The sequence below is a fragment of the Microcebus murinus genome, chromosome 9 (assembly GCF_040939455.1).
Source record: "Microcebus murinus isolate Inina chromosome 9, M.murinus_Inina_mat1.0, whole genome shotgun sequence".
In the NCBI taxonomy this organism is placed as follows: domain Eukaryota; kingdom Metazoa; phylum Chordata; class Mammalia; order Primates; family Cheirogaleidae; genus Microcebus; species Microcebus murinus.
Genome location: NC_134112.1, coordinates 15,458,400 through 15,475,407, shown reverse-complemented (window position 1 = coordinate 15,475,407; position 17,008 = coordinate 15,458,400). Strand labels below are relative to the sequence as shown.

At 39.9% G+C, this 17,008-nt stretch overlaps 1 protein-coding gene across 5 annotated transcripts in view; it reads right to left on the bottom strand.

The window, feature by feature from the left end:
• Window positions 1-17,008, bottom strand: part of AMPH (amphiphysin) — a 220,668-nt gene that overhangs the window by 89,461 nt on the left and 114,199 nt on the right. For all 5 annotated transcript variants that reach the window (XM_020289907.2, XM_076006299.1, XM_076006296.1 and 2 more), the window contains exons 3-5: window positions 14,226-14,280; window positions 4,848-4,942; window positions 1,683-1,778 (exon numbers count right to left, since the gene is read on the bottom strand). In XM_020289907.2, the coding sequence (XP_020145496.2) occupies window positions 1,683-1,778; window positions 4,848-4,942; window positions 14,226-14,280 (246 nt within the window). The remainder of the gene's footprint in view (window positions 1-1,682; window positions 1,779-4,847; window positions 4,943-14,225; window positions 14,281-17,008) is intronic.

Sequence of the window (17,008 nt, the reverse complement as noted above, 5' to 3'; positions counted from 1 at the left end):
CGAGGCTGCTGAGAGAGACAATGTAGCCATCACCCAGAGGCATCCACAGAGAACAAGACCTTTCCATTTGGGGCCCTGCAGTGGACTGAGGGGCACTTAGACTGTGAGCTCCCTACCCACTGGCCCTCACCGTGCCAGGTGACTCCAGCAGAGCAGGGCAAACCCCAAGGCAGAGAGACACTGATCCAGCTTGAGTACCCGATGCGTGACTTGGGGCCAGCATTCTTCTCCCTGGCAGGGTCAGGGATTGATCTCCAGGACCCAGGGGACAGGCTTACAGGCCAGATCCTGTACATCCATGTCTTGATCACGTTGCCAGGGGCACAGAAGGGATATCTGTGAATTAGGCTACTGAGGCGTGTGTGCTTTCAGGGTCAGATCAGAGTGGGTCCTGGCTGCAGCATGCTCCAGGGGCACCCCTCCTCCAATGGGAGGGCAGCACTCAGAAAACTTTTATAGATCTGATTTAGACCTTTTTATTTGGTTACATTTACCCAATGACTCAATAAAGCACTTTCATGCCTAACATGAGAACATCATTGAAAATTCATCGTTTGGATTTGCCCCCTATGGCACTTTGCAAACAGGACTAAAATATCTATTCTGATCCATCTGGGTTCTTGTTCAGTGCCCCTGATTCTCCAAAACACACTTTGTATATTGGCCAACGACCATCAGGCACTCTGGGTGGGACCAAGGAAACTAAAGTCTTTGCTATGAGTGTAGTTTTAGCCAAGAAAGCTTCAGTATGTTTCATGGCCAAGGCCAGTTCCCATTACCACAGATAGATCCCTGATGTTTGGTCAATGCACAAAGAAGGCCAGGAAAACTAGAATTATGCATTAGAAGATCCCTAATAAGATACTTACTGCAAGTATCCATTGATGCTGGTTTAAGGACCCCTCACCCTATGGGAAAGACAGCACACAGCTGTCTTAACTAGAACTCCACTTTAAGCAGAAAAACAACTGGGTGGCTGAGGCAGAGGTATGAGGCTACTTATTTACTACATACAACCCAGGTGGTTTAAAAGCCACGTTTGCCTCCAGAGTCAACTTGAAATCTATACTCAATACTTTACTTTTGCATTTACCTTTATAATAGATTCAAGTGTCAAATAAATGTTTTAGACAAGATATTTTTAGGTTCAGATGCAAATGAATTTGAAATACTTGTATCTTAATATTTCATTTTGAACCTGGAAATTTCAGTGAGAGAAACAAATACCCAGGTGCACTGTAAACATTTGCAAAATAAACAGTAAACAAGGAAAGATCAGAATTTGCTCTCACATTTGCAACTAAGTCTCTTCCTTCCTTGTGACCACTGGTTATTATAATAGAAATCCTTGTCAAATGCTATATAATAAAAAAGTTTGAACATAAAGAAGATTCGAATTTTTGGTAGCTCTGATTTATGGTTTTATATTTATAGGTTTAAAAAGACTTCTGCAGAGAAATAAAAGCTGAGGCAGTTCATTAAAGCATAAATGTGACTTCTATAACTATATTTCATTTCAAACTGATTGGAACAGTATAAAAATCCCATGCTTATATAAATGAAAAGTTACCAGCTGTCTTTGATGTCAGCTTGAGGACTTTTAATTCTCCTTCTCTTGCCCATGTTTCAATAACTATATGACACCATTCAATTATTGCCTTTACAGGCACAGAATAAAATACCTTTATGTCAGGAAACTGGCCCAGGTAGGTATCCAGTGTCAGCAAGGAACCATCCACTAGTTTTTGATGGAAGTCTTCCCACAGAACATCACATTTCTAAAAGAAAAAGTGAAATAAAGAGACAACTGTTGAATTATTTTAATTGGATACCTTTCATCAAACTTCCAAAAAAATCTGAAACTGTAAAATCAGACAAGTAATTCTTTCCCAGATATTAGATGCTAGAAAAAAAATGTACGTTATTTAATAATACAATAAATATTTAAAGCAATTTAGCCACCAATTCTAATCAATAATATAGGCTACCTAAGAGCTTAATAAAAAATCTATTTCTGATTCTAAATTACTAAAGAATGTAGAAGCTTCAAAAGGTCTCCACATCCCTATAGATGGACTTTGAGGCTAAGAAGCTGAGGAGAATTCCACTGAGACAACTTGCTTCTAAAGCAATCCATGAAATAAGATATCGCCCAGACTGAAACAAACAACAAATGGTTGCAGACACCTCCACAGGGAAAGTAGAAAATTTAGTCATCTTAGCAAGGCCCTTACCACTTATGGAGTATCAACTGTGGTAAATACACAGTGAATATTAAGGATTATTATTATTGCAACTACTGTTACTACTGTAACTATGTCAAAGCACTGGATTAAACACTTTATATGAGTGTGTGTGTGTGTGTTGTGTATGTGTGTCTGTGCATGTGCCCAGTCATTTGATTCTTACAACAGTTTTATCAGAAAAGACTTGTTATTGTCACTATACAGTAGAGGATACTAAATTCCAGAGATGTCACATGACATGGCCAAGGTCATGCAATTGATTAATGACAGACACAGATTTCAACTCAGGTCTGTCTCTTTGAATTCAAAGCCCATAATCTGACTATTCCGACAAGCTGCCTCACTAGAGTAAGATTCATATCCAAGCTGTGTGACTTTGAGAAACTGAACCTCCCTGAAGTACAGTTTCTCCAACTAAACGAGCTGATAGTGTAAAGTGCTTCACAGAATTCCAGGCACATAGCAGGTACTCAAGAATGTCATCTCCACATTTCTCTCACTACTACATTTGGGGTCTCCTGACAGAATCTGTTTGGTCCCCAGTGTCTATCCTTTCTTTCTTCTTAGTAACGGAACTTCAAATTTTAGCTGGGCACTTGGCTACCAAAGATAATGACTCTATTTCCCAGACTCCTTTGCAGCCAAGTGTAGCCATGTGACTAAGTTCTGGCCAATGGGATGTACTTTCAGGAAGGGAGGGGCCTATCTTCCAGACTTCCTCTGTCTTGCTGACTGAAGTACAGAAATAAGAGCTGATGGCCAGTGCTCAGAGAGTTATCTTGAACCTGAAGGAGGCAGGCTAGGGATGGAAAATATGAGCCTCTGACACTTGTGGGTCCACCATGCCATACCTCGGCCACCAACTTTCAAAATTCTTTTTTGTGAAAGATAAATTTCTATCTTGTTTTAAAAAAAAATGTCTTTTTTTTTTTTGCTGTATTTGCTTTTGTTTCATTTTCCACATTCCAAAACCTAATCCCAGTTGCTACAAATCTCAATTCAAGAATTTTATGCTAACAAAAAAATTTAAATTCACTGTTTAAAAAGGCCCATCTTCTGATGTGAGTAGACCTGTGAACTTGCAGTGTTCAGTTTCTTCATCATCCATAGAGCCCATATTTACATCTGCAAGCAAGGATACTAAAAATCCTGGCAGCTGCAAGGACCAAAGTTGGATAATAGCCATTTCCTTAAAAAATAAACATCACTTCTGTACTGAATGTCACGGGATAATTAAAATAAATAAGTAAATAAGTAAATAAAGAAATGTAATGCCATATTCTGAAAAGTTATTAACAAAGTTTCTATTATTGTATTAACATTCTTTTCTATGATGAATTTTTAGTTATACATGATTAATCAGAAATTTACAAATTATTTAGCAAAATGATGTTGAAACAATGTTTTTATATTGAAGAAATGTGAGAAGATTCATTGAAAATGATGTGTTCTGGCTGATATTGCCAAATCCACATCTTAAAAATTTTTGAAAGATGTAATAGTGTCAACAAGGGCTTTTTTCTTACATATATCTCCATTTTTAGGTCAGTTGTAATGATATTATGAAGATCAATGTCAGGATGTCAGAATTGTCGAGGAGCAATTCCACGGACTCCACTGTTAATCCATCTTTCCTGAGGCTGCATAGACATTCAGCTCTTCACACATCAGACCCTCCCCTGAGCTCTGGCTGCCACATCTAGTTTAGGTCTTCTGTGCCCAAATGAGCTGCAATAACTCACCTGAAGTACAGGACATGACAAACAATTGTTCTTTGTTTTAACAAAGAACTTGGATGGGATAGAATCCTGCCTGAAGGCTTTCTCACATCAGTAATTATACTGATAACATGCACCAACCACTGACTAGATGGCATGCACACAAAGGCTTTAAATGTGTTATGAGTAGGTACAGTTATTATTCTCATTTTGTAGGTGAGGAAACTAAAGCCCAAGATGATTAAAGAACTGGTCCGACATCAGACAGAGCTATTCTTTGTCTCTGTCCCAGTCTGCCTTCCACAAAGCAGCAACACCCATGTGCTCACTTCCTGTCAGCCAGACAGCCCCTAGCTGGAAGTCTGACTTCAGATGTTAAGACATGTCTATGGCCAAAGCCTTCCTGAAGTCAGATTCCTCTGAGTGGGCTGACATTGTGCTTGTCCCCAGGCTCTGCAGATCGGTGGATGGACCCGTTGGCATTAAAGTGGGATGGATGTCCCTCTGAGCTCCTGTCCCCGTGTGCAGTGGGGGGTATTCAGTAGCAGGATTAAAAGCAAACAGGTAAAGTTTGGACACAACATCACACTACGACCCACTTCTGCTAGAAATGGGCTATTAAGACCGGCAGTGAGGACAGAAAAATGATATCGTTACTTTAAGAAAAATATCCTTCAGTACACAGCTTTCTACCAACATGGTTGTATAATCATCTTCACCTCTCACGATAAATTTAGGATGACCAGGTAGCAGAAGTGCATGGTGCCTTCTGGGTGCAACATCTCTCCTCATGATCAAGACGGTGAGGTGCAAAGGTGGTTCATGGGACAGGTGGAATGACTAGGACTAGGTGGCAGCTTCACAGAAGCCACCTGGCTCTTACCTCGCCAACCATTTTCACATCTTCCCGCCCATACCAATCCGGCTCATAGACTTCATGCAGTGACTCGGTGAGCTTCATTGAGGCCTCTTGCATGCCTGGTGTTGGAGAAACACAACTCCTGTTATACAGAAATTGGTGGGGAGCCTCTTCCCCCATCCCATATTTTTTAAAGTGAGAGAAAAATCTTTGGTACTTAAGAAATATTTAAGGAACAACTGGAACAACTGCTGCTTGTATGTGTAGTCACATCTTTCCTTGTGGGTCTCTAAGACTTACCACATTGTGTATTTGCTATTGTTTACATGATCATGATACATATGGGGTCTTGGAAAAAAATAAGTATCTTATTCTGAATATTACAACAATAACAATGTGTCCTACTATGCGTGCTGTCACTTGCCAAGTGGCATGAGGCAATAAATGTACAGGACACTAAGAATACTGGTCCTTAAAACTTGTAGCCTTCCAAAAATAAAATTAGTCCTAAACAACTCTAAATACAAGAAACAAAGCATTTTTTAAGCAGTTACAAGTAAAATCAATAGGATTGTGGGGCATAACAGTTGAAGGAGTTTGAATGATTTAAAATGGTAAAAATGGTTTTTGTTTAAGTGGCCTAAAAATTCTACAAAGAATAACGATAAAACAGGTTGTCCTTTTCTAAGACAATAAGTCCTTACTTAATGTCATGGATAGGTTCTTGGAAAGTGTGAATTTAAGGGAAATGACATATAACAAAATCAATTTTACCATAGGCTAATTCATATAAACATGAGTTAAGTTCCTATAAGCATATTTCTGGTCACAAAAACATCATGAAACTTCTAAATAAAGACCAAAACACTTCTAACATTAAACAATGAAATAAATGTGAGCAATACCTATATTTAATAATGTTCAATATTCTTACCACTGAGCTTAACACATTAACTGCCAGGTGAGTTGTATTTAACTCACGTTCGTTTTCGGGGGCCTCATGAAGCATATGTAACTCACGTGTCTCTTTACCTTGGGAGCCACATGAACTATTTTCCAAGTTGCATATAACTCACAAACAGAAAAAGATAAAAAATAATTTTTTTTCATTAAATTAGAAATCTTTTTGTTTTTGAAGTTTTTATTCTATTTTCGTAATCAAACACCATGGCCCCAAGGAAAAACATTTTTTTCTAGTGTGGCAGTCAATGTGTTAAGAAAAGAAAGAAGGAAAGATAAATAAAAACCAAGAAAGGTAATTATTTACCCACTTCGTCCAGTTCAGGGTTGTGGGTGGCAGGAGCCTCTCCCAGCAGCTCAGGGCCAAGGTGGGAGCCACCCTGGACAGGACGCCAACCCATCACAGGCAGGGTCACTCACACCCACGTCACTCAGATGGGGACCACGTAAACATGCCGGTGAGCCCAGCCTGCACATCTCTAGGACGTGAGAGGAAACTGGAGTACCGGAGAAAACTCACACAGACATGGGGAGAACGTGCCCACCCCACAAAGAGGGTGGCTCCAGCCAGAAACCAATTCTTTTTTTCTTCTTCTCATCAACATTTTAACAAAATGAGGTTGCATGAAACATTATTCAAGGACCTGCTGCATCATTAAAAGCTATGAATACACTTTTACATCAAAAGTCTCAGAACCCTCAGGGTTCTTAAGTCTATGGGTCCGAATTTTAACCAGGAGTCCATTTGATATGTTGTAAAACTACGGTTATTATTAATAGGAAAGATGTAAGTTTTGAGTAGAACATGGTGGTAGAAAGTGTCACCCCATCCTTTCCAGCCGCCCCCCCACACACAGCCCCTGCACAAAGGTGAAAGTGTGCATGCTGGGTCGCCATGGAGACAGAGCACGGCTGAGAACAGACAAGGGACCAGGAAGGGCTGGGGACCTGGAGGCGTGCCTGGCACCAGACTCTCCCTAACAGCTGGAAAGTGGGGCCTGGCCACGTTGGTGTCTGTGCCTTTGTCACTAGGGGGGTATGAAAAGGGGCCGGATAAAGGGAGAGGAGAAGAAATCAGAGCACTGTCATGAGAAATAAAAAAACACGTCTCATAAACTTAAGGCCAGTGTATCAAAGGCAGAAACCATCTGTTAAACTGAACGCTCAACCACATGCTTGCTGGATCAAAGGTTGCTAATTCGGGGTACAACTCTAACAGAAAAGGACAAAATGAAAGAAGATGTCTGAAATGACAGAAGTATACCCTTGAAGAGCAAGGATAACAGTCAACATGTAACTTGGTATCCCATAGTACTTTTTCACTCTCTAGGCATAGACTATCTTCCTTCTCTCAGTACATCGCTGAGCATGTTCAAGGATGCCCTTGACAATGAGATGCACTGCCCACCAGTTGAAGGGACTTGTCTATCACAAGATGCAGCCCTGGCAGAGTCTAGGGTAGGAAAAAACAGGATGACTCAAAACTCTAGGGACTCTGATGAGACAGAGTCACATAGGTGGAGAGACAGCCAAAAAAAATGATAGGTAACCTGCATCTGACCCCTAGCACTCTGGACCCCAGCAAAGGAGAATGCTTTCTATTATGATTTGGTCACCACAGAGACAGTAACTGCATTGTCATGTGCACCCCACCCAGGCACGAACAAATCTCTACCAAGAATCTCTACCAATGCCCCACAAATTCATGCCAAAAGTTAATCACTAGTTGATCCCCTTGTATAATTCAGGTGCCAAACGGCTTCCAAAGTTTTCTTTAACCCTTCACACTCGGATGTTGAGTGTGACTCAACACGGTTACCATCGGTAGCAGCTCATATGTCGAGCCACACTCGACACGTAGTTTCACGGCGGGGGAAAGAGGGATTTTTGTCTATTTTTCCAGTATCTTTTCTTGTTTTCATTAGCATGAAAGGACAAGTAAAATGTAAATGCAGAGATGGTACACTAACTTCCAGAGGTAGATTATTATCCACTAACTTAGAGCAACGTTTAGATGGAAAACTCCATATAATCACACCTCACCCTAACAAAAAAGACAAAGATTGTGTTGTTTGTTCTAACAGAAAAATCAAAGGAGGAAGAAGAGAGATGATTTATACTTGCGAAACCTGTGAATGTAAACCAGGTCTTCATGTGGGTGAATGTTTCGAAAAATATCACACCATGAAAAATTATAGAGATTAAAATTACTCTTTGAATGTATCAATAATTTGAAATATAAAAAAATCCAAATAAATAAGTTTGTATGAAAAGAAACTCCAGTTTTTTATTCTACTGCCGCGCTTTATAAAATCTGGGGTATTTAAAAAGTTAAATCTCGAGTAGAATAAAGGAATCGAGAAAAAAGCAAGCGAGTGCAAAGGGTTAAATCTGTGTTTTTAAGTCTAATGGAAATAATACACAATGTCTTAGAGGAAAAGAGAAGAAATATTGGCATTGTAGGGCAAATAAACTTTCTGGTGAAAAAAAACCATGAATGTAAGCTTAAAATAAAACTACATAAGAACTTAATCACTGAAGCTAAAAGCATAATGTGGCAATAAATACGTCTATTAGCAGCTGAAAATAACTACTGATTACGACGTGGATAAGTAGTGATGGATCCTTTGGAAAGAAGCCATTTTGACATAGAAATTGCCAGAACAATCTACACCATAGGAAGCAGTTTGATAGATACACAGGTGAGCAAGCTGCATACCTTGCTCTCAAGAAATGTAAAGATTGGCAGAGATTTTAGTGATTTACAGATCACTCTGCTGACAAAGTACAATGGGGGAAAAAAAGCTGAAATCCAAGTTCTCTCCAGAGTAATTTGGCAACATTAAAGCAGAAAAGATGCTCAGTGCTACCTCTGGCATTGAATAATATCTAATATCCAATATTTTATTTAAAAATTAGTAATTTACAAACTGTAAGACAATTGTCCAGCATTATATATAGAAGAATTATTTTTTTACTACTAGATGGGAACCACTTTCCTCTCTTCAAAATTTTGGACCTTCTCCAAGACATTTAATGTAACATCTTCTATTTCCGTTTGCAGCCAAATCTGTGAGCTCCTATGTTCATGCTCTAACACCTGTAGCATAGATTGCACTACTTCGTGAGTACTCCTTGCTTCAATAGCCTGAGGGTATATGCTTTAGTTAAAAATAACATCAATTAAAATATATTATGACAATAACCAGCAGCAGTGATAAAGCACTAAAAGAATATCTAAAATGCTGCAAGTATCTAGCAGCTGTGCCCCACTGTTCAGAGGAGAGCTGTCTAAGAAGACTCAGCTGCCTCGGAGGAAAGCAGGAAGGGAATTCCTACAAGTATCGAGGAGGAGAAGAAGAGTTGGGAAAAAATAAGCAGATGGTGAGGTAGCTCGAGAACACTTAACCCTATCCCTTGTAGGGTTATGCCTACGTATAACACAGCACATAAACTCGCAACTATTAATGACACCACCCGGGCCTCGCTCCTAAATTTGGAGAAAGATCTTGTGTGTCCAGCATCCCTTTGTCTGGTCTCTACTGCACCCCCATGCCTGTGACTCCTAATTCCAAATGCCTCCTGGACATCTCCACTTGGTATCTTACTAACACCTCAAACCACATCCAAAACAAACTCCTAATTTTCCTGTCCAAACCTGATACTACCTCTTTTCATGAATGCCACCTAGTTGTCCCAGTTAGAAAACTGGAAGTCATCCCAGATTCACCCTCCTGACCTGAATATGTCACCAAGACACACCAATTCTGTCTGACTGTCGAATCCAGCCCCTTCCTTCCCTACCACGCCCTGGATTGGGTACTCATCATCCATGACTTAGATTAGATGAAATAATCCATATAAAACAGTTTAGCAAAGTCCCTGGCACACAAAAACGTGCAAATGTCGGCCATCATTATGAAAAATATTTTTGGAGCCAATATGCCATGATAATTAAGACTATTATTTGTGATCAATCAGCCTTCGTTAAAATCTTGGCTCTAATTACATACAATCAGTGTGATTTTTGGCAAAATCTGAAACCTCAGTTTCCAAAGTATAAAATATCAATAAATAATAATACCTGCTATAAGGCTGTAGTGAGATTTATATGAAACAATGGATTTAAAAGTGTGTGTCAGTGCCTGGCACATCAATGGTCAATAAATGTTAGCTATTATCACTGTTGTTAAATTATTGGACTAGATTTCTAATAAATTCTTTGCCGCTTCATTTCTTCTACCTGAATTCAACACAATCACAGTAGCTATTTTTCTGAAATACTAATCTGATCATGTGACTTATTCTTATAATAAATGACAGAATAAAACCCAAATGTGATATGACACATAAAGCCCTTCTTTGTACCAGCACTACCTACCTTTCCATGTCTTGTCCAGCTCAGTTTTCAGCTGGCACCTCACTGCTCTATTTGTTCCCCAAACATCCCGTGCTTTCTCCTGCATTCTGGTCTGATTGCTTGTCCTACCTGGAATGTCCCTCCAAAACCAACCTCTTTCTCTAGCATACCTAATCCCTTGATGATGACCTACATTCCCTTCGTGGGTCCCTTCAAGTCATAAGTTCCCTGGAAGGACCATTCCTGATGCAGTCTCCTGTCCCTGCGAAGGTGGGGGCCTGTCCTCTCTTATCTCACTCAATAAATACATCTACTCAAATGTGTATTACTACTCTATTGGCCTTTTTATCTATTTAACTGTCTTCCCACTTCTGCTGCAAGCTCCTTGAGAGCAGGCAATGTGCCTTGTTCATCTCTGTATCTTCATCTCCTAGAACCGTGTCAGGCTCAAGAGATGGTGCTCAAGAGATTTTGCTGTTAAAATGAATGAGAGCATAGGATGTGCTTTGCAAAGCCTAAGCATCAGCAGAAATCATAAGACCTTCAGAGGGTAATACCCAGAGATCAATGATAATGAGAAGAAGAGTAGAATTCACTTAACCCAATTTCAAAGAATCCCAGTTTTAGAGCTTTTGGGGGCTTCTGAGAGAATTGGAGGCCTTTATAGAGGAGGAAGCTAAGGCAACTGAGAGGCTCGATGGTTTTTCCACAGTTGTCCCAGGGCCCGTGACTCACGAGGACGGGTGCCCTGCTCTGACGCTGCTACTATGCTGCCTGTGTTACAGTGTGATTAGTCAGCGAGAGTTCTTTTTTGTGAAAACTAAACACAATCGGTCATGAAAGCACTTTGAAAATGCAAGTTATAATCTACTTACTGCATATTCCTTGTCCTCAAGTGTGTGCCCCCAAACCCCAAATGTGTTCTAAGGAACACTTAATAATTCTTCCTGAGACTTCAAGAAGAGAGGACTGTATAATCAAATAACTCAGGGAAATCCTGCCTACCCCACAGGCCTTCTAGAATCGACTTCTGCATACCAAGCGTTCTGAGAAGGTCAGTAGTAACTACAGCACCTCTTGTATTTTCCTGGATAGAGCTGGAACCCACTCTACTAAGTGAAGTATCTCAAGAACAGAAAAACAAGCACATGTACTCACCAGAAAACTGGTATTAATGGATCAACTTCTAAGTGGACATACAGGAGTAACATTTATCAGGTGTCGGGCAGGTGGGAGGGGGGAGGAGGGGATGGGTATATACAAATATAATGAGTGAGATGAGCCACGTTTGGGGGACGGTCACACTTGAAGCTCTGACTCGAGGGGGGAGGGGGGCATGGGCAATATACGTAACCTCAACATTTGTACCCCCATAATATGCTGAAATAAATAAATAAATAAATAAATAAGGGTGTATTTTATTATATGTAAATTATACCTTAATGAATAAAAAAAGAGATTTTTTTTTTTGGAGTATCACTTGTTACAACATCGGTCAATCAGCAAAACCCAAGATGGGGAGAAGCTGATACAAGTCCTTTCTCCTTCACAGGGACATGTGACCATTAGAAGTGGAATGCAGGCTTCGATGTGCTACCCAACTTCTGTGTGTAACTAATGTTTCACTCAGTGAATTCTCCTTCTAGAACCGCGGTCCCCAACTCCCGGGCTGCGGGCTGGTGTGGGTCCTTGGCCTGTTAGGGACAGGTCCACAGAGCTCTGCTGCCTGCCACCACCACCCCTCACCCAGTCCATGGAAAAACTGTCTTCCATGAAACTGGTGCCAAAAAGGTTGGGGACTGCTGCCTAGACCACATTAAGGAAGAGAATTAAGTCAGTCTTTATAAGCAGCATTCTCCATACTAAAGAGGCAACACAGGCCAAATTATACAGTCTTGGGTAAGAGGCAGAGCTTACTCATTTATTTAACAGACTTATACACATTTAAAAAAATCAGCTAACATAGAGAAAGCCCTGACACATAAGTGGTCAATAGCTATTATCGTTATTAAAATAGTATATAACCTCTTATGTTCAAACCCTAAACCAATAATAAAAGAAACATCTGAGTGGCTCTATTTTTTGACTGAACTGTTAAAAATACTTAAGGTTAATACTGGAACAGTTAATTATGAGCTCTACGAGTCTGCAGAAGTTAAATTCTCTGAGCCTTACTTCTTTGAAAATGTAAAATAGAGTTAATGGAGTTAATGGTATTGATCATATCTGTGTTGGAGGTTACAAAGAGGTAATATGCCTAAAATGCTTAGCACAGAGCCTTCCTCATTAAGAAGTAATAATAGTAAGTTGCCATTATTCCATTGTGTAGATGAACTCTAATTTGTGAAATCAATGCCCTACCACTGGTCAGGTAGTTCAAAGGCAGTAAAAGATAATGGATAAAAGCCAAGGTTCAGGAGAAACACAGAGTAGAGTCCATATTCTGCCCTGCTGTTTACCAGGCACATGACCTTGGGCAAGCTAGTATAGTTAACCTCTCTTATCTAATGAAGTATCTGCCTTATAGAGTTGTCATGAGAATTAAAATTATATACCTGGCATATAAAAGGCATAAATACATTTTAGCTTAAAAATCAATTTCACTGATTCTTATTATGACTAGTTTTCCATAATTATTAAGATTTTCATTGTTTCATCATGTATTACCATCTTTATAATCCATTTTACACATCCATATTGAACCTGTGAGAATAAATTCTTAGAAATGGAACTGCCAGGTCAAATGACATGCCATAGAAAAAAAGAATGCTCATGTAAAGGCTTTTGCCAAATTGCTCTCCAGAAAAGTTGCCCTACCAACAATGCATGAAAGGTGCCAACTCCCTCCAGCTTTGCCAATCCTAGGTATTGTGGTCTTTTTGCTTTAATGTCGTTGAACATTTGGAGGAAAAATGACATCACCTCCCTTTTGATTGTACTTCCTATTCTTTGATTATTCATGAGGATAAACATTTTTCATATTTATTACCCATCTATAGTTCCTCTTTAGCTAATTTTCTCTTCATATGTTCCACCCATTTTTTATTTAATGAACTGATTTTCATTTAGTTTAATTATTGAATTCTTTGTCTTGGTTCATTTTCACTAAATATGCTATAAAATGGTGTTTTTTTAAACATGGGAGTTTTATGTATTTATGAGGTCAAATATTTCAGTCTTCATGGTTTCTGCCTTTGGGGTAATTATTATAAAGCCTTTGTCTACTCAAGACTACAGACTAAGTCTACTGTCTTTTAGCACGTCTTTGTATACATACTTAAATCTTTACTATATCTGGAACTGGGAAGGAGGGAGTTGAGTGTGAGGTTGAGAAGTGTTTTTTAAGTATCTGACCGGTTTTCCCAAAACCCCTTGTCAGGAAACCATTCTCTCTCCACTAATCCCAAAATCTGCCTTATGATATGTCATATCCACGGGTCCCCCTGGCTCGGACCCAGGGCAAGAAATGTGGGATGGAGAGCAGGCACAGGCTGCACACACCTCCCTACTTCTCTCTCCTGCACCTGCACTGGGTCATTTCTTTGCCTTGCACAGCTGAGCCCAGACATCAGCCCCATGGCCTCCCCATTTCCCTGCATTGCACTTTGGAAGAACTGCAAGTGCTGCTGCTCCATAAGTCACAGCCAGTCCAAGGCCAGTTTCCTGATAACGCTTCCCTGCCTCCACCATTGCCCCTCGCCCCTTCCAGTGAAAGGGCTTCAGTGTGAATCTGTGAGGTCCACTCTTGGGACATGCTCTCCCTCAGGATGTGAGCCGGCTGCAGCCTCTCTTAAACAAGGTCTCAAGCTCAACTCTATCTAACAATCTTCCTAGAAATCTCTAGCATGTAGGTGGCATTTATTCTTAGTTTCCAGCATGAAGGCAGACATTTTTTCCTTGTAGATTCTGATTATCATCTCAATGGGAATTTAGGGGGTGGGTGGAATGGAACACCTGTGTTCAAGTACCAATCTTGCCAGGAAGCCAAATGGCTCCGTAAATGAACACGCAAGCCTGTCACTCATGAATTCCAAGAACAACCTGTGCTTGGTAACATGCAATAAACAACTCATACACATTACCTTTGATTGCTGCTAAATATCCTCGGAGTTCTCGCTGAAGTCTGGTACCCTCTGCCTGAAAGACACACAAGCGCAGAGATGCTAAACATTTAGTGTTTATTTTGCATGCAAACATGTAAGAAGCAATAAGTCTCAAAGTTACTACTACCAGAAGTTCAGTCTTGAAAAAACATAAATATATGGACACAGAATAAACAAGGTAATAGTGCCCATCTGTCTAGGTATTTGCAGAGATTTTATTCAGCTTTAAAAACCAAAAGGAGAAGGCGTGATTTTGCTAAGTAGAAAATATGATCCATGATACAGACTCCTGTATATTCAAGAGCTATCGAGGATCTAGATTTTGACACATGGGCTATAACAATGGGGAACTGATCACCACTATCTAATACAGTAGCCACATGTGGCTATTGAGCACTTGCAATGTGGCTGATCCCAATTGAGATGTACTGTAAGCATATTTTATATTTACAGTGTAAATGTATTTTATATAACAGATTCTAGACACTTAGTACAAAAAAACCTCATGAATATATTGTATATAGATTACATATTAAAATGATAACATTTTAGATATATTGAGTTAAATAAACTACATTGTTAAAATTAATCTCACCTATTTCTTTTCACTTTTTTTTAATGTGGCCACTAGAAACTTTTAAATTACATATGTAGTTTGCATTATATTTTTATTGGACTGCACTGAAATAGAGAAATTGTTAAACTGTAAGTTTTGACATAGGAATGCTTGTTTGGGTTTGAGGTCCCCTTAGAAACTCAGAGACTCTGAAACTAGGATAAGATTGCAAGGGGTTTAATTTGGAGTTAATCCAGGAAGTGCCAACCAGTGGAGAAGAGGCAGGGAAGGAAGTAAAGCCAATCCAGGGGCCATTACCATGAGGTTACCACTGCAAGTAACTGGGCTTTGGCCCTCTGGGGACTCTGGGAGACAGTGTCAATCAAACACCTTATAGATGCTCTAACAAAGGGGCAAGGAAGGTGGAGTATTTATCTCCTGTCAATCATTGGTCTAGGGCTGCTCCTGGGGGACATTAATTCCCCACAATGTCATATATGGACAGAGAGATCTCCAGAAATCAGAGAAAGCCCTCAGGCTAAGAGCTGCCACTGCTGGCAGCTGCAAGCAAGTCTAGAAAAGGCTCAGAAGAGGCAGGTACAGGGGCACGCCACGGGGCACCCACAGTGTCTGCTATAACACTACAACTGGAAATAAAAAATTACATGCATTTTAACTGCATCATCATTTAGCAAAATTGCAGAGAGTTGGCATACGGGACTCCACCTTGAGTTCAATAATAAGACAGCAACTACAATAATCATATTCAGTTCAGTAAGTATTTGTATTTTCCCAAAAAGTGGTGTGGGGGGGAACCTCTTTCTTCAGTATATTACTATCTAGTAGGGGAACTAAAATAACTAAGCAAAAAATTTGCACTGCGAGGCAGATTACATTTAGCATTGCAACAGCCATTCAAAAAGAATTTTGAAATACAAAGCACAGACAAAATGGCCATCATATTTAAAGATGGATAGTGATTAATAAAAAGAAACTCTGAAAAGAAGTGCTTATTTTAAGACTACGCTGAACTCCAAAAGGGATTCTTGATGAGAATATTTTTCACATAGCACTTGAATCACTCGAGTACAGCAACATTATTGCTATGAAATCTATGCAGTGCTCAGGTGAGGGTTTTTGTATTTGAGTTAAGCTCGTTATTTTTGCAGCTCTGTAAGCCCATGTCCCATTAGATGAAAGCATAGGGTTAATTCATTTGCTGGCACATATGAGCATCAACCAGAAGGGTTCCATTCAAAAATGGCAAAACAGAAATCATCAAATTTCTAAACAATTGACTCCCTTTCTAGAGTCTCAACATGATATTAAATCCAAACTCTAGGTTGCCCTTGTCTTTCTGAGCCGGTCAGAAACACTGTGTGATAGAAAACTGCTGTGAGCTAAAGAAGAAAATGCAAATTATAGTGAAGTTCCAAAAGACTGGAGTACAGTAAGAACTATTTCCAGGGATAGGATGGGGAAAATGAAGAGAAAACACTGATGATAAACAGTTGAGTAAAATCAGAGGATGAAAAAGATCCGGAGAAATCAGGATGAGGTTCTCAGTAGCACCAAGAAAACACTTTGGAACAAAAGAAGTGAGTCTCTCCCCTGCTGAAGATCTATTATATGACAAACATATGTCACGTTCTGAGTAAATAAAAAGTTAAAAAGATATGGCTTAAGGAGATTTTGTTCTGGTCAATCTATGCTACACCTCCCTACCAGATCTTCTTGGGGGGAGGGGGGATCATTCTTCCTGCCTCAGCAACATCAGGCTTGGCTGTGGGATTCGACTTGGCCAATGAAGTGTGAATGGAAGTGACATGTGCTACTTCAAGGCCAAAGCTGGAAAAGCCATCCCAGAGTCCTGCCACTTGTTTTGCCCCAGCCATGAGCCCTATAATGTTCCAGACAGGGCTGGCTTCTCCAACAACCCGGATCCTGGAGTGAATGGACCATGAAGCACAGGCTCCATTCACATTTTCATGAGTGAGAAACAAACCTCTGTTCTTGAAAGCCACAGACATATTGCTACCACAGCATAGCCTAGCCTGAACTGCCTGATACAGAGATTCACCATCAACAGTGAAATGCTGAAACGTGGAGGAGGCTGAAATCTTTTAACAACAAAAATCCCACTGGAGTTAGAGAACAGACAAGCATTGAAGGCATTTACAGAAACATTTCAGAGAAGAAGTCAAAT